Source organism: Pezoporus wallicus, unplaced genomic scaffold (assembly GCF_028554395.1).
Source record: "Pezoporus wallicus isolate ANWC-B61680 ecotype Strahan unplaced genomic scaffold, APGP_CSIRO_Pwel_v1 contig_3817, whole genome shotgun sequence".
Classification (NCBI taxonomy): Eukaryota; Metazoa; Chordata; class Aves; order Psittaciformes; family Psittacidae; genus Pezoporus; species Pezoporus wallicus.
Window position 1 is genome coordinate 7411333 of NW_026635157.1, and position 23958 is coordinate 7435290.

The following is a 23958-nucleotide window of genomic DNA, read 5'->3' on the forward strand; positions in this document are numbered from 1 at the left end:
ATATTGCACGTGGGTTTTCCTATTTTTTTTTTTTTTAAGCTTATTTCCTAAGGAAATGAAACTCAAGAGCTTGTACTGGGTTTTTTTTCATCCTCCACCCTCTTTCTGTATCTGCCTGTTTGTCTAATGAACTTCAGCCAAAACTGAGAGATTTCAGAGATACAGAGCTCCCCGTATAACTGGTTAAGTTAACAACCAAATTAATTCCCTGGCTGGCGGAAAGGCCATTGCATTCTCACATGATTTACCACCAAAGATCAAGGTGAGATTCTACCTTGAGACAATTCCTGAGGACCCTGGGTGCCCTCTGAATGACTGTAAATTGATTTTCTTCTCTTTTCTTCCCATGTAGTGGTTTTTCCTGGCTTTTACACTTAATTTCTTCCTTGTCCACTGATTCCAAAAGGCTACTGGGTCTGCATGTCTCCTATAGCAAGCTATATAACTAGCTTTATTTTCCCCTCAGATAACAAGAAAAATGCATGTGAACTATTTTTGCTGGCTCTCTTGTTCCACTGAAATAAATACCTACAAGAACGTGAGCTCAGGATCATTTTATAAGCGCTCTTGCTCAGTAATGGACTCAGGCACTTGGCCTCTGCAGGAAGAGTAGTTTTCCTGCTTGTAGGATTAAATATGAGTCTCTGTAGGTGGCCTGACCATTATGCCAGGATAAACTTTGGGTTCTGTGGATTTCAAAAGTTGGAAACATTGTTTTTCAGAGTTGATTTTTAATTAAGACCTGAACTTTGGAAACTGTGTGCCAGAGGTCTGAGAAGGCCTTCCTGCAAGCAGTCTTGAATTTATTTTTAATGCACTGAATAAACATTAGGAAGTAAAATGCTTGCCCCAGAATATCTGTAGCTACTTCACCCTTTCTCTTGGCTCTGACTTCCCAAACTTTTTTCTCTTTATTTAAAAAAGGAAAGTTGGGGAACAGTCTGCCTATGCTTAATAGTAGCTCCTGTGCCAGTGACTTCCCACCCTCATCCTGTAATTGCTGAAACTATTCCCAGCAAATTCATAATTTCCTCTCTGACTTTGAGTGTGGGTCTTATTAGATTTTAGCAGAGTCAAAGGTTCATCCATTCATTCTTGAAAGTGTGTGATCACTTTACATGCTACCATTTTCTTGAGCCAAAGTGTCCATTTAGTTCTTCATTGCAAAGATGAGCAGTTTGGGTTCTAGCATCACACTCCTTAATTGCTTGTTAAAAATATTGTCATACATTTCCCAGTTCAAGGTTCTTTTGGAGTCACTACATTCGTGCACAGAAGAATGTGTCCTAGCTATCCAGCTGTTATAATTTGCAGTTGTTGGGGGAAGAAGACTAAATTAATCCTTGTGCAAGTCTGTGCATGCAATCTCCAACCAAGTTCTGGGTTAGTTTTGCTCTATGGACCTCATGTAAATGCCTGCACCTGTTACTTTTAAATTTCACAGAGTGTCTGTATCCCTCAGAAGTGAGGGTGGGATTGCCTTTATAGTAAGGTCTTACAGTTTCATGGCATAATAGGAGTAATTAGAAAAAGTAATTTATGTACTCTTGATAGCCAGTCTCTGATTGTACACAAACGTGTTCACTGACATATCTATACACATACATTTGTACAGACTAAAGTAACTCAATCCTTCCCTATTTTTAAAATCTAATAATGCATGCTTAAATGCATGTGTTAAGCAAATTCACAGCTGGTGTTGTGCATTTGCAAACTATTCAGTGACTGCTCTGTCAATGGTTGGAGCTCAGCTTGAAAGGGGATCCTCTGAAGTGATGTCCTCATTGCTGTATTGACTTCTGGGAAAGTGGAAGAAGATGACCAGAAGGCAGTTAACCTTGGAAGTAATTTAGGGGGTACCAAAATGATGGGTCTCAAGAATTCCTTCCTTAAGGCTTTTCTTGCTAGGCTGCTGGCCGCTTAAATAGTGGAATCTGAGCTTTGAGAGCCAAATGGCAGAACTCCTCCTGATTTAGATGGTGTGCTGTCTCATAGTTAAGACACTTGAAAACCACAAATAATCAGCAAGCTTTCAATGTGCATAAATCTGTACTCACACACATCCCTCCAGCACCAGATATCTCGCCTCCGTCTTTCCTGGAAGATAAACTTAATTTTGAAGTATTGGTAAAATATCTGTCATATATTGATATGTAAAAATCAATACAGTATAGCAATGCTAAGATGTTCCATAAGTGATTATTCTGAAATATGTATGGTTTGTAGTCCCACTGGCCAGGAAGTTTTGCTACTCAGGAGGGAATTTTTTTTGTCTTTGTTATGCTAAACTATTTGAGTCATTTTGCAGTTCATATAAGGATCAGTTTTCTCTATGGTTTTACCTGTTGTGAGGCAACTAGCTTGTGTTGTTGTTTTCAACATCTGTGAGCCTAAGTATACTAAATTGCGGCGTGCTTGTTCCCTTCTGAACATCAGTCATCTTGAAAAGAGTGTACGTCAGCTTCATTTGAGTCCACCTGCTGCTTTGGGGTGACCAGGGTGTGCCCTCAGCGCTGTTTTTCTATTGAGCCAATGACTATTTTAAGGTCAGTGTGATGCTTCTGAAAAGATTAATCTTACAGGAAGTAGTTCAGAAATCTGAAAGAACACATTTCAGATGTATATCACTTCTGAGATGAAAACTGGACACATAACCCTAGACTTCATAGGTCTCAGAGTCTTGGTCTTGCTTAAATAAGCAGCACATCTTCCTATGACTTTAACAGGTGAAATTCTGCAGGTATTCTATGCGATTGCTTTATGCTTAGGCTTGTGAAACCATAACTTCCTTAAATATTTGCACTTTGTTTCCTTACAGATGTGCACTGGTAACTACATATTTGTTCCTTATATGGTAACTCCACATAACAAGGTGTACTGCTGTGATAGCAGTTTTATGAAGGGACTAACAGAATTGATGCAGCCCAGCCTTGAGTCGCTGCTTGGGCCTATATGCTTACCTCTGGTGGATCGATTTATTCAGCTCCTGAAGGTGGCACAGGCCAGTTCAAGGTGAGTTGTATTTTTGTACCCCTATTTATAATTCATATATTCTGCTAACAATATAAATGTCAGGCTCGTGCTTCAGGCTAATGCAATGTTTTGCCTTCTGTAGAGACAAATTTATAATTAATAATTTAGCTTCACCAAATCTCCCTGTTGACACTGCTCCATCAATAAATGTTTCACATATGCATTCTGGGATTGCTGCAGAGCCTGAAAAACAGGTGCAGGGGACCTGTCCCAAATTTCTGATGTGAAGTTGTTCCTCTCCAGCCAGTATTTCCGGGAATCCATTCTGAATGACATCAGGAAGGCCCGTACTCTCTACACGGGCAAAGAGCTTGCAGCAGAGCTGGCAAGGATTCGACAGCGAGTGGATAATGTTGAAGTCCTGTCTGCTGACATTGTAATAAACTTGCTGCTGTCCTATAGAGACATCCAGGTATGAATCCTGTCTTCCAAAATCATCTTAATCATAGTAAATTAAATTACCTTCTCAGTGAAATTTTTAGTGTATTTTACACAGATTTGCTAACAAACTAGATGAATAATGTACACTAGCAAAAATCTTGTGTAGTATCTTCACTGATGCTTTTTACTTTATTTTGTAGTTACACTGTTTATAGTGTGCCTTTACATAGCAGAAAGGTGGTGTTGATTTATAACCAGCATCTAAGGTATACAACAACTCTTCTTCATCTCAGCATTGCTATGTGATCAACAACCCTAGTGTGTCTTATTTAAAGGCTAAGGTAGCATTCTGCTATTGATACATATACCTAGTCTTTGTCACCATGCTTGTGACACTACTCAGGAAAACAGCATGTCCATCTGCATTTCAGCTTCTGGAATGGTGCTAGTAATTGCTTACTTTGTTACATGTAATTTCAACTGTTGCTCCTTAAACATTTTGAAGTGGTTTGTTTTTTATTGTGGTTGGTTGTTTTTTAAATAGGTTAGCAAGTAAACTCCTTTAAAAACCATGGTGTTAAAAGGTTCTTTTGTTTAGGTGTTTAAGACATACCTACTTCAGAGTTTTGGGATGCCTTAATTCAGATGCAGTTAGCATTGTAATGTCTGTACTATATGAACTCTGATATGTGTTCAGCCCCTGAATCTAATTTTAATAATGAAACAGATGTACTAACATTTCCACAGGTCCATGTTGAACCACTCAGTACAAGACTATGTTTCCCTGCTAAATATTGTGCGTATTCACATTTCTGATGAGTGCTAGGCTATTTACAGGTTGAGACTGGGGAAACTGAAATCTGTAAAGCTTACAATGAACCGAGAATACTTTTTAGTATGAAATAATAGGTCAAAGAGGAGTTCATGTAGGCATACCTCGGTGCAGCCACTTAAAATTTCATTATTCCCTTCTTTTGGAAGGATTATGATTCCATTGTAAAACTGGTGAAAACTTTAGAAAAACTACCTACGTTTGACTTGGCTTCCCACCACCATGTGAGGCTCCATTATGCATTTGCACTGAGCAGGTAAGAAACTACCCTTCTTTCTGTTGTTGAACAGTAAATCAGAACTCAAAAGTTTACACAGGGTTGGTAATCCTGGGTGAAGCTCCCTACTGGAGCTCTAGGGTTTTCACTGAAGCAACTCTGGGGACTCATCTTTGTGATCAATCTAAGCTTTCCTTACTTACCTCTTGCACTGTCAAATTCCATTTCTTTTTCTCTAGCATGAGTGTTTGATTTGTCTTTCTATGGGTTAGCACCACTTTTTCATTTCAGTACCTTAGTCATGGCAAATAAATACCTAACAGTATTTTACCTCTGCAGAAATACTGGAAGTATGGCTGTATGAGTGGCAGTGCTGCAGCACTTGTGCTAACTTGGACACAGAATCATAGAATGTTTTGTGTTGGAAGGGTCCTTAACGACCTTCCAGTTCGAACCCCCCTGCCACGGGCAGGGACACCTTCCACTAGACCAGGTTGCTCAAAGCCGCATCCAGCCTGCCCTTAAAACATTGATGGATAATCTCATTCAGGTCTTGAGTTTCAGTAGTCAGGAGACAGAAGAACTTTGATCATATGTCCTTCAGAAGATTCCATTATATTATAATAATGAACTAATTTTCACATTCTCTGATAACATGCACAAAATGTGCCACATGAAGCAACATTCACTACTTTGTTGGGTTAAATGAGAGCCAAGCCTGCATTTTTTTTTCTAGGATACTGGCAGTTAGGCAAGGCACTAAAAGGGGAGTTTTTCAGTGGAAATTACAAAAGTTTTCTGCTCCCTTGCTGTTACCACAGTGAACGTTTTGCTATTAACATTTAATGGAGTGGACCACGTGCCAGCAGGCATTGAAATTCTCAAATGTAGAATATGTCTACAGATCTTTCTGCTTCTCACAGATTTGAATGTTGTAATTCAGGTTCTCTGAGGAGGATCAAAACAGCATATCATGTCAAAATATGTCACAAGTAGTTGAAAAAAACCACCTGTTTTTGAAGCAAATGAAAAACCAAAACAAAAATAAACCCCAGCTGACATTGTTTCGCCTGAATAAACTGTCCCCATCCTTTCCTTTTCCTTCATACCAGGTATCAGTATAGTGTATCAGTATTGTGCCACTTTTGATTCTGTTTTGTCATAAATATGTGCAGTTTTGCAGATTAAATAATCCAGTATGTATCTACCACTGCTGCATAGCCTTTGCAAAAGTCATTAGCTTTACCTTGGAGTTTTAACAGGTTATTTAGACCTCAAGGTCATCATTTTCTAAAATAAAGTCACCTCTGAAAACAGGACTTGTCTAGTTCACTGAGACACTAAAAAACCTGCAAAACTGCAGTATACTCTTAGGGAGATCCTTATACTTCATTGGTTCTGCTGGGACTCCTTGCAGATTGAAAAGTCTGGTTTTATAGATGTGACTGTAAGATGTAGCCTTTGAGGTATGTATCTGTACTTGTTCTCTTTGATGACAAGTATCCATCACACAAAAAGTCTACACAGTACCTCCAAAGGACTTAAAATCAAATTTTCCTCTCCCTCTTTTCTCCAGATTATGCATGCAACTGGAATCCATGACAGCTATGAAAATGTTCATGCTTTGGTCTGTGCCAAGCAGGAATTACTTGGCTAATTGTAGCTTTCTTCTATTGGTAATATAGAGGATATTTCCTAAGCTAAGGCAGGTCTCAAATATTCTACACATCTGAATGTTTGATGTGAAAGCAACTGTCCCTCATGCTTCTAATCCAGGTCACTAGTACGGAAGGATGATGCAGCTCAATTAGTCAGGATTAGTCTGACCTAAATCAAGAAAATGTGTGACTGCATTGATGATGGAAGAGTAAGCAGAAAGAAAAGTAGGGACCTTTGTCTCTGGAGACCAGCAAACTCTAAATGGCTTAAATTACAAATCACTGTGCCTTACTGGTTTTGTTCTCATTAAGTTCAGCTCGCAGGTTTGATCTGTATTGGTGATTGTCAATATGAGATATGCAAGAGTTATCTGTCTCAAACTCCATTCTGAAAATTGCCCTTCTGTAATGAAAGCCAGATAAAAAAACATGAAAAAGCTGCAGACTTACTCTTATTGCTTTACCTGAGTGATCAGTATGAGAAGACATAAAGAAGCAAACCTTCAGCAGCTGGGCAAATGATTAGTTGTCAGGGGAACTAAAGTAACACAGACCTGAAGAAGACTGTTACTTGCTCATCCAGGAGCAATTTATTTCTCCCCCTGGAGCCTGGGATTGTAAGCACTTCTCCATCTCAGATGAGTACACCAGCCTTTTGTGCCACTCTAGAAGTATTTTGGGAGCTTGCTGCAGTTCTGTAGTCTGAGGAGACTTGCCCTAATTTGTTAGAATTTGACTGGTCTGAAGGTTGGGAAGAGATGGCGCTGGATTTCATTTATCATCAGGCTGAGTCTGAAGTAGAGGTTGCCCCAGCACATAGACTTAAACAGAGTGTTTATGTTTTTTTCTTCTGGTAAAGTAGTTTATGCTATCTGCCGAAACAAGTGCTTTTGCTCTGTTTTCATTATTATCTTTGTTATGTTGTTATTCATCCTCTGCTACCCATTCTGCTTGACCTAAACCTTTTCTTCCACATCACCCCCTTCTGGAGCTGCATTCATGAGCTCAAAGATCATGAGTTCAGGTATTAATTACAGTACACATGCTCTGATCTCTGAGGTTTCACACCGACACTGCTTGTGCAGATGCATCAGAACTTTGATATGTTCTTGTAGAGGGGGAAGCAAAAATCCATCACTTAACCTCTGACCAAGTAGTGTCTGTTTTAAGATGGCTGTGGCTTTTGAGGTGGTGGTTTTTCTGTCTGAAGTAGCATTGTCTTCCAAGCTTCTTCAGTGCAAAGCTTGCAAGACAGATACAAAGTGACTTTTGTGTATTTCCCCCAATTGAAATTGTAGCCACTCAAATATTACAAGCGATTTCTTCAAAATAATTTAATACTCTCCCCAAAACATCAAAGAATAGTTCTTGCAGAGAAAGGAGTCATTTGCTTCAGTACACAAATATGTAGAAAATTCTAAGCTCTTGATACCGAAGGATACACGTATCCAAACTGTGAGTCACCAGGAAGTGTCTAATACTTGCAGTTACGTGATTTATTTGTCTGATGTACTTTTCTTAATACTACCTTACTGGCTTCACTTCCTAACCTTCCCTTTCATGGGAATTCACTCTGGTTCATGCTTTTTGTGTTGGTTTCTCTGTTGATTTGTTGTGGTTTTGTTTTTTTTTGTCCACATTCAAAATGTATATTAAAAAAAATCACAGACACAAGTTGGAATCTTTTTTTTTACTTGTAAGACATGAATTACTATGAAAAAATGCTAGGTGTGAAACTAAGGTTTGTATCTTTCTGTTTTTTAAAAAAGTAACACGTGATCTTTCAAAGAATTGCCCTTGAGGCTCTTGTTCCTGTTGTCAGTGCTTTGCTCTAGCTGATGCTTCATGAGAGAGACAAAATGCATTTGTGGGCTGGTGTATAGGTGTTCAGTGATATTAAGTAAAAAAAAAAAGAGAAAGGAAGGGGGGAAGTGAGTATATATTTAATATAGTCCATTGTGTCTAGAAGCACATTTACATGGATGAAGTCATATATATATTCAAACATAGTAATAAAAAGGCATTTCTTTTTAATTTTATTAGATTTTTAATCTTTTTTTTTTTTAATTTTTCAATAGGAGAAATCTGCCTGGAGACAGACAGAAAGCTCTAGAAATTATGATTCCCCTGGTAGAACAGGAAGACCAAGTAGCTTCAGATATGTATTGCTTAGTTGGCCGAATTTACAAGGACATGTTTTTGGAATCTGGTTTCATAGATACAGAAAGCAGGGACAAAGGGACGTTCTGGTGAGTACTGTTTTAGTAGTCTGTGTCCTTTTGTTAGCCTTGGGAAAATATTCCTTAAACAGTAATATATTTCAGCTGGGTTTTTTTTTTCATGCCATATATTTGTCATCCTTAAGGGATACACTGAATTTTCTAATGTTCTTCACTTACATTCTTCACTTACTTGTTAAGAATGAGATATTTATGTTGTTAACAGATCCAGATCTGGTTCCACAAAGTTGTTGAAGTACCTCAGAGACTTGGAAGTTTAGGTAGTTCTTATTAGAGTGTATTTTTCTCCTTCCCAAATGTGAAGTCACCTGCTTACAGTATCATCTTATTATTTTTAGGTGCTGAGGGCTGAGGTTTAACTCTGCATTGATGCTTAGGATGTACCATTCTGTTTGTTGGGCTTTTTTTTTTTCTCTTTTTTTGGCTTCCATGCTCACAAGCACTGTGACTGTTCCAGACTCATGCTGGCAAAAGTTTTATTTATCACCCCATCATCACTGTATAGTATATGCATATTACAGTGGATTACAGTACCATCGATAGACAAAGACGTGCATAATAGGGTACACATATTTTTATCTTAATTTTAAAATCAAGTATCATGGTTTTTATTGCTTTTGAACTGCACTAAAACACTGTAATGTCCAATAGGCTTAAAAAATGGAGGCAGTGGATGCCATCCTAGACTTCTGTGAGAATGAGCTGCTTTTCTCCATTATGATTCAGATGAGGATACAGACAATCTGTGTTTATGTATCCTGCACATCAGATCATAGTTCTGGTCTTCTGCTCGTCAGCTGCCTGTTGAAGTAAATGCTTAGAATGAAAAGCTTTCTTCTCCCTTCATCATTTGTCTCTTGTTTTCAGTAAACCAGATTAGAACTGTCTTTGGTAAAAGATAAGATAAAACTGTTTACCATTTAAGGCCTCAGAATACAAGTACAGTTTATAATTGCTGGTCATGCTTTAAAGTTTTGCAATGCTTACTGGATTTTTTAAAAGATGTTGAAATAACAGGAATGCAGCATATTGTCGTCATTCCCCTCCTTCATAATTTTGGATTTAAAAAAAATAAAATATTTATTCTAAGGCAAGCCCATAACAAACTTTCAAGATCCTTTTTTTTTTTTTTAAAAATAAAAAAGAAAAAGAATTTTGCTAATGAACTAATACAATGAGGAAACTAATCCTATATACAAACACTCACCATTATCACAGGCTAAATAGTATGAATAGATATTACTTTTGTTATTGTATGTCTTGCTCTTTTCTCATTCATAGTGCCTTATGAACAGATAAACTTTGAGATTTTCGAACCTAATTGGATTCAGAACAATTATAATAGTGATAATTTCATGTAGCTATTTTAATACACTTTCAATAGATACATCTTAGAAGGCATGATATTCATATATAGGGGAGTGAGGGGAAGTGATTACAGTCAGGCACACCAGTTTGGGAAAGGACAGCAGGCTGGCAGCTCCTTTAACAGGGTAGGATGCTGACCCTCCAGCTCCTAAGTAATCTCTTAAATGTCTGGCAAGTAAGACGTGATATAGACCACTCTGCCATAGGACAAGGAGAATCTCTGTTGATTCAAGCTGGAGTTTGGCTGGAAGCTGTGCTACATGGGCCAGTTGCTTTCAGTTTGTACTGTATGCTGGATATTGATTTGAATTCTAGTGTTAGTCATCCAGCAGGCTTAATGTGGCTGAAAGGCTGACTCATAACTCATTGGAACGCTTTGGAAAGGAGACCTACTCTAGTACTACAGGAGGCCACAATGGGAGAAGGTGTGTGTAGGAACAATGCTTCCATGATAGTGTTACGTTGTTGAGATAAAGGTTATTATCTCAGTCTTAAAGAAATGAGCATGTAGGAGAGCTATATTGAATTGCATATAGTGAGGATCTGGCAGCAGAACCAAAGCGTTGCTTTTGCAACATCTGGTGATATCAAGGTACTTTGGTCTATTCCAGAAGGAAGGGGGAAAAAAAAAAAAGGCAGACAGTGTGCTTTCCTGCCGATTAAAAAGCAGAATAAAAGACACCTTTTGTATAAATATGAGAGAAGAGATGAAAGGTTGATAATTAACTGTCACTTTCTTGTTGCATATTGACAGTGTAAATCAGACTTACCAAAGCTATCAAGTCTTTATTCAAATCTTTTCACTGCTACCTCCCTAATTCAGTGTCTGCACTGCAGCATTTTCTCAAATGTCATCTTTCAATTTCTTGATGGCATTTATAATTGTACCAGCTGAGCCAGCCTCCACTTCATAGGCAGACTTTTAAACCTTACCACCTTTCTACAAATCTGCCCAGGTTCCTCCAGTGATACTGGGGGCATGACAATGTCAGCAGCTGTAGCAGTTGGATTTAAAACAATTCAGTTAACAGATGTGACTTGTGACTTGTTTGGGAAACCATGAATATTTTCATCTATTCAAAATTAATTAATGTGCGGGGGTTTTTTTATATTTATGTGGTAGGTTTTAAGAATGTCAGCACAGGATTGCACCAAATATAAAATTACATTTTTGATTGTAACAATTTAGGAGAGGTAAATAGGACTACAGATGTCTAAGGTACTAGTATTTCTTGGTGTGAGTAGCATGTAAAGATGGCTACAAAAATGCGTTTCTGCTGGAAAAGGGAGAAATTTGGAAAGAAAAGGCAAAATTGAGACTTCTCTGCTCATCATGGTTTTTTTATAGGGCCAGACTCTTGTCCAATGATTAAGTTCTTTGGAGGGGGGCAACCGGAATATAGAAAGAGTATATATGTAGCAGATTGAAGAGGAGCCTGTCTTGAAGTTCTGGACAGCAGAGTTTATGCTAAAGGATGCAAAGTCCTGAATCATTGGATTCACAAAAACCTCAAACCAGGCCAGACATTATTTGTGGTCTGCTAGGATCAAAATGCCTTAGCTTTGCTTACCTGTCAAAGCGTGGTCTGGAAGCCAAATCCTTTGTTTTCTATTATAGATTATTTTTCTTTCTTATGTATTAATCTTACAACCTGCTTAACTTTTATTATATGATCCATCTCTTTGTCTAGATTTTCCTATTGTTTTGGAAGTAATTTTAAACTCTCTACTTTTATTGTAGCAGAGTTGTGTTGACTAAATCTCTTGTGCTCTTTAAGTCACATATGATATTCTTGTTTGCCTCCTCCTTACAGGAGGGTGTATAAGTGCATGCGTGTTTGTGTATATATGCAGCCGAATATGTCCTTATTCTGTAGGACAAGTTTAAAGCATTGTTGATCTGCTGTTGCTGTTGTTACCGCGACTTGCATTACTAGCATGAGGACAGTGTGTGCTGTGTTCGTGTGAATCCCCTTCTCTTTAGACAAGATTTAGGCCAGGTGAATACCACTGCCATTCTTCTTGCTCACTCACTTTCTTTTGAGGAGAATAAAATCTGGTATACTTGGTTTTCATGTGAATAGACTCATGAGGATAATGCTAATTGTAAGGCACTCAGTAAGGCATAAATTTGGAGTAGCTGAAATCATAGCTAAATGCAGCGTATATTTTGTATCACTTGCTTTTGTGCTTATGCATATTGATATGCTTGTTTATCACTGCAGGAGATCCACAACAGAATCTAGGGTTTTAAGTCAGTGAAAATTCATACATTTAAGAGTAAAATAATAAGGTTATTAATAAATCTAACTGAAACAGGTGTCTTACAAGCTGTAATATTGCTTTTTTTCCTTTCATCTCAAAATTGGCAATCTAGCGAGATACTATAACTTCACTGGGATGGGTGAGTAGGGTCTGTGCTTTTTGTGCAAGGGAAGAGGAAATGGGAGGAGGATAAATAATGGACTCCTAAAAATAACCCCAAAGCATGTGTGAAAAATGGTAAAATATTTTTACTTCCATGGATTCTTGCTGTGTAAACAGAAGATAAGCATTTAAAGTGCCTAAAAGTGTAATCATGCCCCTACTAGATTGCATTATTTAGAAAGTAAACTTGTATGTTTGTTTTTTCTAGGTTCAAGAAGGCGTTTGAGTCAGAGCCAACATTACAATCAGGAATTAACTATGCAGTACTCCTCCTGGCAGCTGGACATTGCTTTGATACTTCTTTTGAGCTGCGGAAAGTTGGTAATTACAGCTTGCAAATTCACAGCAAAATCACATTCTAATGAAAGTATGACATCACTCACTGTCACAGGGGGAAAATCTGATTGTTGCATAAAAATGCTTTGATAGCGACTATGTGAATATTTAAGTATGTCTCCCCCATCACCAGTGATCCCACCTGATTACAGGTGAGTGCTGTCATGAAGACCTGGTTCCAGTTTCAAGGTCTTGAGTGATTACTAAGGCTTAGTGAAAACTGACAATCATCTTTCTTTGCATTGGCATCATTTGTGTGAAACAGGAACACCTGAAGAGGGAATCCAATCCCAGCTAGCATTCTTTAAAACAAACAAACAACCCCCCCCCCGTAGAACTGTAGGAAACATGGACAAAAAGGCCATCCTAAGGGTGGGGAAAATGCACTTGACTTAAGCTTGGGATGGGCTGAGAGAAGGAAGTTTCCCTTCCAATGTTTTCTTAAAGGTTTCCTGAATGTCTGCATTCATAGAATCACAGAGTGGTTTAGGTTGGAAGGGACCTTTTAAGGACTGTCTAGTCCAGACCCCCTGCGATGGGCCGAAACATCTTTCACTAGATCGGGTTGCTCAACCTGGTCTTGAACACTTCCCCTGACAGGGCATTCACAACCTCCCCAGGCAAGCTGGTTCAATGCTTACGAAGGAAGAACTAAGGTGTCCATTTTGTTTTCGTGATTTTGTGGTTTTGCTGGATTTGAGGGGAGTGCAAAGTCAAGATGTCCTGGTTTCAGCTGGGATAATTTTCTTCCTAGTAGCTGGTATATAATACTTTTAGGGAAGGTACAAGAGAAAGCACTGAGTGTTGTAATATGTGGTAACATATCCTTTGCAACTGACATGCTTCTTCATGCATTAGTATAATTCTTGACTTTATGAGGTTTTTTGTTTTTTTTATCAGTCTCCTGGGGAGATTGTCAAGTGAGGAAGAAAAAATGCTCTTCGTTCCACAGAATGCTTCTGTACTCAGCTTCTGCTCTAGTTTAGAATATAGGTGTGCACTGTGTGTCTGAACTTATTCTCTACATGGAGAATTTTTTGAGCGTGAAGGTCAGGGTGAGATGATTACTTCTCTGGTGTGAACAAAGGTATTCATGTGAAGGTGATAGGTGTGCACTGTGTGTCTGAACTCATTCTCTAGATGGAGAATTTTTTGAGTGTGAAGGTCAGGGTGAGATGGTTACTTCTCTGGTGTGAATGAAGGTATTCATGTGAAGGTGATAGGCTGCACAGAGTTTCCCCAACTACTGTTTTGGCCATTCTGTGAGTGGTTGAGATTTTGTTTTCTGGGTCAGAATACTTCCATCTCCTACACTGAAATTTGAATTCTTGTACCAGTGTAGGAGGTAAAAATATGTTTTGCTTTCTACATAGCATTTGCAAACATTCACTCAGCTGGCCTAATGCTATATTAGATAACTTAGCTGGGCTATATTTAGTGTGTAGTTTAATTCAAATCCTTCCATTTTAAAGAAACTTTTCAACAGCACGTAGCCAACCAGATTTAGATAAATTAATTGTGCTGATGAAATCTGGGTGTTACTTGTAGGGATCAGATATTTGGTATCATCTTGTCATGAGTTTGTCCGGTGTTATTTTCCCTGTTGTTTGTATGGAGAAAGTTACAGAAATTAAGGGTCCTTATTACTTAATACTTTATCTATGGCTGATGAATGATTAGGTGGAGAAATATCTGGTCCCTTTCCACAGAGCTGCTCCCCAGGGAGGCACATCCCATCCTGTGCTGTACTCGTGGATTATATTTTCCCAGGTGCATCACCTTACATTTATCTTTGTACTATGAGGTTTGTACTGTGAGCTGGCTTGAGTTGTGCTAGATTCGAGGATAATTTACTATTTTCCTTGTCTTGGGCTAATGTTCATGTTTTAAACAAAAATAAGCAAAACCACAGAGGTTGTGTGGGAAAATGTTTTGATGTCTCCCTCCCCCGCATCCCAAGAATCTCTTACATGTGTGTCATTCTTTTGATGTCTCCTCCTGTTTAGATCTGTGCGTACAAGACCATTTGTTTGCAGTAGTTAGATTTGCCTGGCAGTACTTTCAGTTTGGTGTCCACCCACAGCATTATCTGTAGCACACAGAAATTAGAGGAAGTCTGTCTTCTGGTGGGAGATGAGGAGAGAGGCTATAGCAAACTGGTTGAAGTTCAGTCCAGGTTATATGGAAATTAAATTAGTAGGCTGGGAAAGGCTAAGGAAGGATATGGTCCCTAACAGCACTTCAGAGGAGGCTGTGTGAGGCTGCAATAAGAAGGTGCATATCTTATTGCATTGGCAATAATTTAATAACTCCAGTAAAACTATGATTAAGTCCAGTAGCCAAGAAAATTTTTACTAATCTGCAGTCAGATCAGAGAATTTGCATTCTAAAAGTTCCTTCCTCTGCTTGTCAGCTAATGGTTTATGCTAAATGATCATGTCAAACATTAATGGCAATCCTATTTTCTGAATGGTATTGGTCTCTTAACTGTGCAAAATTGCAGAACCAGAAATGCAGTGCTTTGTGTTGACAATAATGATCTCTGCAGGCTGTGCAACTCTGACACACAAAGGATCCTGTAATATGAATTGTTCTGTCAATATTTGAGCAAGGAAATCAGTTTATTTATAAAACCTTTATAGTAATAATTAACTGGTAATATCTACTTACTGTATCTTACTTTCTTCACCAGCTGTGGGTATACTCTTGGTATTACAAAATTAATGTCTTTTTTGGCAGTAATGGTTCCTCTATTATGGCTATGGCTCATTTATTTTTAAGGGCAAATGTTTGAAATTCAGCTGCCTTTTTTTTTTTTTCCTCCCCCTGTGAATGCCAAGTTTTTCATGGAAGGAAAGACTGCCTTGACTTTGCCTGGATTTCCTTACACTCTCAAAGAACTTTTCAAGATGGTGAAATCAAAATAAACTAGAGAAGGACGAAACCCACTGGAAAAAAAAACAAAACCCCATCACCTCTATAGATTAGAGCTGTAGTCTTTTGGACATATTGCTAATTTCTCTACGCTGCATCTGCATTTTCCCAACTTGCCTTACAGTGATAAGTAAGCTTGTAGATGAGCTTTGTAGATGAAAGTCTGCAAACTAGGGTGAGTTTTAGCACTGCATATCTCATCTTTCTCAGAAGAATTTGATGAGGGGCTGATGTTGTCTTCTCTAAGGTAATAGGACGAGAATTTGATGAGGGGCTGTTGTCTTCTCCAAGGTAATAGGACCCTCCTCACAGAACAGTTGTAAAATTTCCAGTTCATCCAGGCTACATAACAGTAATGGTTCCTGAACTTGGTGTCCTTTGATATCATCACTGCTACACATCTATCCTTTCCCCCACCATTTATCTCCCTTATTCTGTGAGCTGGAACTCAAGAGCCTAGCTATCACCAACCTTACCTTCCTAACAAACACTCTTCCTTGCCACATCAGTAGTCCCAGTTCCTTCCCATGTGAGTTGTGCTTTTCATGAAAACCACACACTGAGTGTGTACTTTGCTTTGACTCTGTTCCCACCTCTGGAGCACTGGAGGGTTCTGATGGGTGGGTTCCTGGAAGTGCAGCAGGGTGTAAGCTTGTGAGCCAGTGCTGCTGCTGACTGTCACAAATAGCTTGTTATTGTTTGTCAGTGAGTGCCATCTGCAGCTGTGTTGTGCCATCACCTAGTACTCAGCGAGGACACTCCGTAAAGCTAAATTGCTCCCTTTCCCCTTCCTCCCAGCAAAAGTATACCAGTTTGAAATTATTCATGTGTCGGTGATACCAGTTCCTTGTTTCCCTTGCAATGAGGTCACATGCAAAGCCGGTAGAAGTTAGTGGGTGTCTATCTGCTCTTGTATGCTGGTCATGCGCATACAGATGTTTTATTCTAGCAGAGCCCTTCAGCCTTTGGGGATATTGCTGTTACTCTAGGGTCCTGGGGGAGACTTTTTTTTCCATTTACTGTGTTGTGTGGATAGTGTGTAGGTCTTGGTTTCTAGAACTCAGCTGAAGCTGAACACGTTTAACACAAATTCCCTCTTCCTATCCTACACCAAGTGTGTGTATACATCCTCAAGCCATGTCTTGACAGCATGGATGTAATGTAACACCCTGCCTTAAAGCCTTGCAGAGGTAATAGACAAATGTGGTCACTGCTGCACCTTGTGGAGTTGGTGGATGTGATATACGTTGTATCATGTTTCAGGTAGATCTGTGATATTTTTTGAAATCTACTGCATTTTTTCTCTTTGGGAATAACTAAACAAACTTCTTTCCCAAGAAGTGAACAAATAATGTTTTTTATATGATGTGTTATATTGTTCTGTATGTTACCCGAGCACAACAATTTCTTGCTAGTAAGACAGCATGCAGTGTGAAGTATAGATGTGAAATAGGCTATAGACCACTTGTTTAAAATTTCACATTTTAAAAACATTGTCTATAATTCATAACATAAAAATGGAAACAATGTAAGAAAACAAGATGAATTTTGCAGACTGAAATGTAGCTAATGTAATGATTGATAGCCATTTTAATAGATTTGCTGCTGCTTCCAGTATGAAGCTTAGTCTGCTACTAAGTCTACTCAAGGAAAAAAATAAAGATCAACAGCTACATTGAAATTTCTTGTGACTACTCAGCTTTAGTATCAAGGACAATGGAAGGTGATGTGGGAGGGAAACTGTCATAATGGAGTAGTGTGGGAAAAGTGAATAAAAGACGTAGTGAAGAGGCTTGTGTTGTAAGCTGCAAATTGTTTTATTTGTGAGGGATATCATGGCATATCTCATGTTAGCTATAAATATGTGGCAGCTAATATGAACTAAAAATCATCCTGAAGGCCACAGGAGAATTTGTAGTTCTCAGAAAACATAGCAAGTAAAAATTGAAACCTGAGGCTCTCCATAGTCTTGAGTTGCTGGGGGACTTACGAATATTAATAGATGTCTTTCATTGGGGTAGGACTTGCGGCAATTAAAAGAACATCACTGCTGGAAGAAGCCCAGTGGATCATCTGTTCCTTCTGCATGGGACCTTGTCTATAAAGGTAAGTTTGGGGCTTGGGGCTTTTAAGTCAAAAAAAACAAAGCAGAAAAAAACGTAATAGGTGCCTTATTCAGCATCTGTTAAGTTTTTACAGCTATGTTGTGTAGCCTAAGGCCCCAATTTACCTTTACAGATGAGGTCCATGCAAGAACATAGGTAATCTGACTGTGGCCTTGTCCTGACAGTGATGTCTTAAAGTTCCTTTCTTGAGGAGCCTTTAGGAAGAGGGGGAGGGACAGAAAAATATCTGCTACCTCTTAGGGTGTTTGGAAGGCATATAACATTAACCGGTAAGTATGATTTGCATCTTACTTTATTGAAATGAAGAGGCTACAGTAATTTAAACAATGAATAGATTTCAAATCAGGGAAATGGTCATTTTAAAACTGCATTAATATATTCCTGTGATCTATTATTCTTTTTACTACAGGAGTAAAGATCAGCAGCCTACTTGGTAAAAAGGGGAGCTTGGAGAAACTGCAGAGCTATTGGGAAGTGGGATCTTTCTTGGGGGCCAGTATGTTGGCTAATGACCATGTAAGAGTGATCCAGGCTTCAGAAAAGCTGTTTAAGCTAAAGGCACCAGCATGGTAAGGTCATAAATGTACATGTACATTGCTATGTATTAAAACATTGAACTCCTTCAGCTTTCACGTTTGGCATCATATTTACTGACAAGAAACTGGTGTTCGATTTTGGTTTCTTTTTTTTAACAGATTTTGCTGTCTGTATATATAGTTCCATTGTACTTTTACATGGACAAGGGACTCTCCTCTTTTGCCCTTATTCAGAGATAGATGCATTATGGATCTTTAATTTGGTGTCTGAAAAGGGCAGATTCAACATTGGCTTCATGTTCTTCTGAGAGCAAGGAGAAAAGGAGGAGTAGCTTTATGGGCGCTATACTTCAGCAGTTACATTGCTGAAGAAAAGTGGTAGTGGCATGTGGGTTTAGTCAGAACTGCCTGAAAGTTTTTGGTAACGCAGCTTGGCTAGAGAGGCATGAATAAACCTTGGAATACTGTGATGGTACTTGCACATACTGGCTGTTTTAGGAACTTGAGCGCAAATCAGCTCAGTATGGTGCAGGTTGCGTCTCATTATGATTGAGAAGAATGCAGAGTAAAGTCCAGTTAACAGAAAGGTTATAAATTTAAGGTTAAAGGTTATAAATCTAGGTTGTCTAGGGACAGCCCTGTAGAGTCAACAGCTCTTACATAAAGGCCAAGAGATGTGTGCTGTGACAGCGGGCTCCCGTCCCTTGGATATAGGCAGCAATTAAGAACTGGTCATCTACTCAGTAAAGGGCTGGGATCCTCTTAGCTGGGGAGAACCAACACTCCTTTCTGACCAAAAAGGTTGACACTCTTTCAATTGGAAGAATGCATATGTCTCAGCCTGTCTATTTTTGCCTTTTTGTAAAGGCTAGTGTTTCCAAATGCCGATCAGATGGGAATATATGTATATATGCTAAAATATGGAAATGCTAAACATCTATATCTGTATAACATAGGAATTATCAAAATTAAAACCTCTCATTTTCTGGCCAAATATTTTATAAGCACTGTTTACAGTGTGTTTATCTGCAAGGTTTTCAATTTCTACCATGTGCATGTTTTACTGAGAAGCTGGATAGCGCTCCCTGGAAGTCTCCTGGTAGTTTCCTGGAGTTTATGAACGCCTGGTTGTCAGGATTTTATGTACCAGTGCATTTGGGGTTTAAGTCTGTGGATTAAACTCTGAATATACAGCACATTCATTTGTACTTCAGGAAGGATTGCTCCTGTGAAAAATTCCTTCACAGTCTCTTGCCTGCTCTTCAGCAGAGCCCGCTTAATGCAAAGGGGAGTAGATATCCCCATGGCCTAAGAAGGGTGATAGGAAAATGCACAGCTCTGGAACTATTCCCAAAGTTTACCTTATACCTTCCTCCCATAAGCCTGGCAACACTTCCATGAATAGTCTAATTGCAGTAAGGTTGCAGCTGCAATAAATCCTCTTTAAGCATGTATATCTCATTGCATTCACAAGAACTGCGTAAGATTCTTTACAACTTCTTTTAAAATACACCAAGAGAAAGCAATGTTATGAGGAGCCTGATAAATCAGCCCCGGAAAGTAGAACAGCAGAGAGAGGGATAAGCTGGATTTAGGGGAGACATTCAGTGCTGCTGTTGTCCTTCCCTATCATGGTCCCATCCTTTCATAGTTTAGGATAGGAGACAGTATATGGGATCAGGAATATGTGCAGGAAGGAATGTCCCAGAACTCATTTGTATTTCAGGTTAGTAATATAGCAGCTACATTGCCAGTTCTCAATGAGGAATTGTTATTATTAAAAGCAGTCCTAGAGAACCAAAATCTTATTGGCTGCCTTAGTATTGCAGTGGTGAATGTTTCAGTTGTGATTAAAATTAGAGATGTTATTACCTACAGACTGTATTAAATTTACCATCTATATGTGTTTGGATGATCACAGGTACCTGAAGTCTATTGTAGAAACTATTTTGATATATCAGCATTTTAAGAAACTGACTCCAGAACAGCATATGGCCAAACAGGAACTTGTGGACTTTTGGATGGACTTCCTTGTTGAAGCCACAAAGACAGATGTCTCTGTAGTTCGATTTCCAGTAAGTGGTTGTTTTTTTTGGCTTTGTTTTTGGGTTGGGTTTTTTGGGTTTTTGTTGGGTTTGTTTTTGATAAAATGTGACATGAAGGAAATGAGCACAAAACACTGCTTGCTTTCAGTTGGCCAGACAATAAACTGCTTGTTCAGAAGAAATGTATTTGGCCTGTATATTAGATTAGTTTTTAATTGATTGCACATGGCTACAATGGGTTTGCACTGTGTGTTCCATGTAAAAGTAATTAGGAAAAAAGTCAAGATAGAACTTGCTGTTTGGAGTTTGCTACCAATGGGTATACTTCTAAAGCAAACCTTTGCAGTATATTCTAAGTGATACTGTATTAACTATATCATGTTTTGGAGAAAAAATATTTAGCTTCATTCTAGCTCAGCAGGCTTTGCATAAACTACTGCCAGTTAAACCTGTGCTCTGTTAGAGGTTGAAAATCAGCCCAAGCAGTCAAAAAGGCGTTGCTCCAGCTATTAGACAATGTAGTTTAACAAGATCAGACTGTGAGTATGTAGATACACTTTTCAGATTTATTCCACAAACATTTTGCTGATTGTTTTCATTAGATACCCTGGTGTTGAACAATGTCCTGAAAGTATTCTATAAAAAGATCTTTGTTCCCTGTCATATTCACTATGTATGTATGAGAAATAATGTCTTGGGTATTCCTTTTAGCTAACCATTAGCAAATACAGTTTTTTATTTTAAATAGCAGTTGCAGTTGCCTCCCAAATACTTGAAGTGCACACTGGAGGTTTTGTGCAGTTCTTCTGGCTTCTGTGTGCAGATGGGATAATAAACCGTAAGGAAGATTTGAGTGCTGAACTGCAGCAGCTTGAGGCAGTAAAGTGAAAGCAACATGAGACTCTCTAGGGAGTCTAGTCCTCCTTCTCCAAGGAGAATGGGCGTAAAGTTTTGCAGGGAAGCAAAATATATTTTGAAGCCTCTGTTTTTTTTCAAAAGACAAGGCCACGTTGTTCTTAGATTTTTAATGATCAAGTGGCGCAATAAGATGTTCAAAATAGGCTCTGATTTACAAAACTGTCCAAGTCAAATGGTTTGGATTTTTGTTAATACGAAGAGACAAATTAAAACTGATCACTGCAATAGCATAGGCCAAATGATAAAACCAATGACAGCATAGTTTGATTGTCTGATTGCTGGAAGCTTTAAAGATCTTGAAGTAGTGGTGGCAGAGCATTACTGAAGTGGCAGAGTGGCTGCCTTCTTTTACTAAGTGGTTATGTTAGACTAAATCTTGCTGCATTGCATCCCATCTCTTTACAATGTGGTTCTAGTTTGTTTCACTTATTCCAGGAAATCTTCTATAACCTTTAGCTGTCAGCCTTATGCAGTGGTGTTTGTTGCCTTTGAGAAAATGATTTGATCTGGTAGCTAAAGTTCACAATAATCTAAATCAAAAGCAGTTTAGTCTAGTTCTAGGTTGGTGTGTTTTTCTCTTTTACCCAAAAGCATTTCTACCAAAAGATGATGAAAGTATGCCATGAATGCTGTTCACATGGGAGATGATTCTTGAATGGCATTGTAGGAGAATGAATTGTGACAGAAGGATTTCAAAATCTGATAGTTGTCAGAGAAATAATTTAGAAAATTGACATCTGCTAACAATTGGCACATAATGGCCTTATATAAAAATCCTAAACTTAGCTGCCTTTTTAAAAATCTTAAGTTGCTGTCAGCCATACTAAGCTAACCCAGTATGTAAAATTTTACCTTTCATTCTGTTTCTCCTGTTTTTCCTGCTATGGTATGACTACAGAAATACTTTTAAAAGATCTTAATAGTTTTTAAAGTTCTACATAATTTGTACTAATGCCTATTTTTTTTTTCTACAAGGTTTTAATATTGGAACCAACAAAAATCTATCAGCCCTCATATCTCTCCATCAACAGTGAAGCTGAAGAGAAGACCGTATCTATCTGGCATGTGCTGCCTGATGACAAGGTATACCATGATGTCTGTAGTTGTAACTTTTTTCACTATTTAAAAATATGCATGGTAGATAAGGCATATAACATGTAAGCAGTTGCATCTAATGATGGATTCTGCAAAGGAGAAAAGTGTTTTAGTAACACACAGGAAGATGCTGTGGATGTATGTTGCCATGCGTTTTTTACTTTCTTTTTAATATGGCATTCTTTTTTTTTCTTTATTTGTCCTGTTTTCCAATGGATCTTTTATCCCCATGATTTTAAAAAACAACTTCCAGCTACTTTCGTGTTGTTTTACAGCAGTGTATAATATCCAAGTCTGTTGCTTCATAAATAGTTTACAATACACTGTCATCATACAAATAATGTAGCATAACTTACTTATGTAAACAGAACTATCTTCTTTCTGTGCTTGCATTATTGCTTGTCAGCTGTGGTAAATACTCTTAATATGAGAGTAATAGAGACTGGTGTCTTAAAATAGGAGCGGAATGAATCAAAAGCCAGAGAAGTATTCACCAGAAGGATAGATAGATGCTTAGGTCTAGAAATCGGAAAAGCCGAGAAGTCCGTATGTCAAGGTGTGAGATAGCCAGGCATATTTCGAAAGCAGATTAGAAAATCTGGAGAAGCAGGGAGAAAGGAAAACCTAGAATGGCTATTGCATTCTGGGATGCTGAGGAAGCATAATGTTGGTAAGAGTGAAGACAGGGAGGATGTTGTAGAACCTCCGAGGACGGGAGCATGGAAACATGGGGGAGAGTATATGAAGGGTGAATGGAGGCTGAGTGAGCTGGAGGCATAACACTGGAGATGGTGCTGTTTGTAAGAACTAGCACCGTTCATTCTTCCATGGCAGCATTTTGTTTGCCTGTGGATAGAACAGTGAAGACCTGTTTTTCAGCTAATTCATCCTTCAACTTTCATACTTGTAGTGTGTTAAAAGAGAAACATTGGTTGCATACCAAATATGTGAGGCCATACTGCTTAGAATTTTTGTTGCGAGTTCATGAGAAAATGTAAATGAACAGTAGCTGAAATAGTGTATTTAGAGCACAAACCAAAATGTTTGCCTGGACCACTGAATTTCTATTTATCTGTGGTTTGTTCTGACTAATGTTTTTCCAGTAGGCTCAGCCTCTGAGAATGACATAAAAAATAAATTTATGCAATTCTTGGACAAAAACAAAATTTGCCATGCAGTAAATAATGATTTGTCCGTATTACAGCGTAAACCCTGTTATTGTAAAATATCTGTTCTGAAAGTGTTTCTGTATTCAGAATTTAGTCTATTTTGTTGTTGTTTTATGGGTTTGGGGTTTTTATTAGGCAAAAGAGTGGGCTTAGTGTACTGGCAATATGTGGCATCTTATTGCCTTGACTCCTTACATTCTAGTTTGAGTTAACTTTACTTGAGCATGTGCACTCAAATTCCAGAAATGGCATTTCCTGGTGCATTCGTGTCTTTTACATACTGGGATATTTTGCTTGATACTTTCAGTAATGGCCTCTTTCTTAGATGTCATTTGACTGCCCATTCATCCTGCAAATGGGAGGAGGATTTGGATGTATTAGTCTGTACCTGTTTGGTGTCAGTAGATAGGTATTTTGTCTTTGCAGAGTTTATAACCTTTGCTTTGTAGTATTTTCTGCTATTGTAATTCTGTTATTCCATTTTTAAAGTTTCATTATAGTATGTAATACCTTTCCTCTCTCCCCCCTTCCTGATTTGGGAAGCGTATCTCTGTATTTCTGCAGATTAGATTACTATCAGTAGCATTAGACAAACTCAGTTTTAAATGCATCCCATAGTATTTTTGCTCTGGCCAGAATCCTT

At 38.4% G+C, this 23958-nt stretch overlaps 1 protein-coding gene across 2 annotated transcripts in view; it reads left to right on the forward strand.

The window, feature by feature from the left end:
* The window catches only part of MAP3K5 (mitogen-activated protein kinase kinase kinase 5), a 102058-nt gene that overhangs the window by 39046 nt on the left and 39054 nt on the right, over positions 1-23958 (forward strand). For both annotated transcript variants that reach the window (XM_057407663.1, XM_057407671.1), the window contains 8 exons: positions 2819-3012; positions 3277-3445; positions 4396-4502; positions 8200-8370; positions 12365-12477; positions 17962-18121; positions 20010-20163; positions 22027-22134. In XM_057407663.1, the coding sequence (XP_057263646.1) occupies positions 2819-3012; positions 3277-3445; positions 4396-4502; positions 8200-8370; positions 12365-12477; positions 17962-18121; positions 20010-20163; positions 22027-22134 (1176 nt within the window). The remainder of the gene's footprint in view (positions 1-2818; positions 3013-3276; positions 3446-4395; positions 4503-8199; positions 8371-12364; positions 12478-17961; positions 18122-20009; positions 20164-22026; positions 22135-23958) is intronic.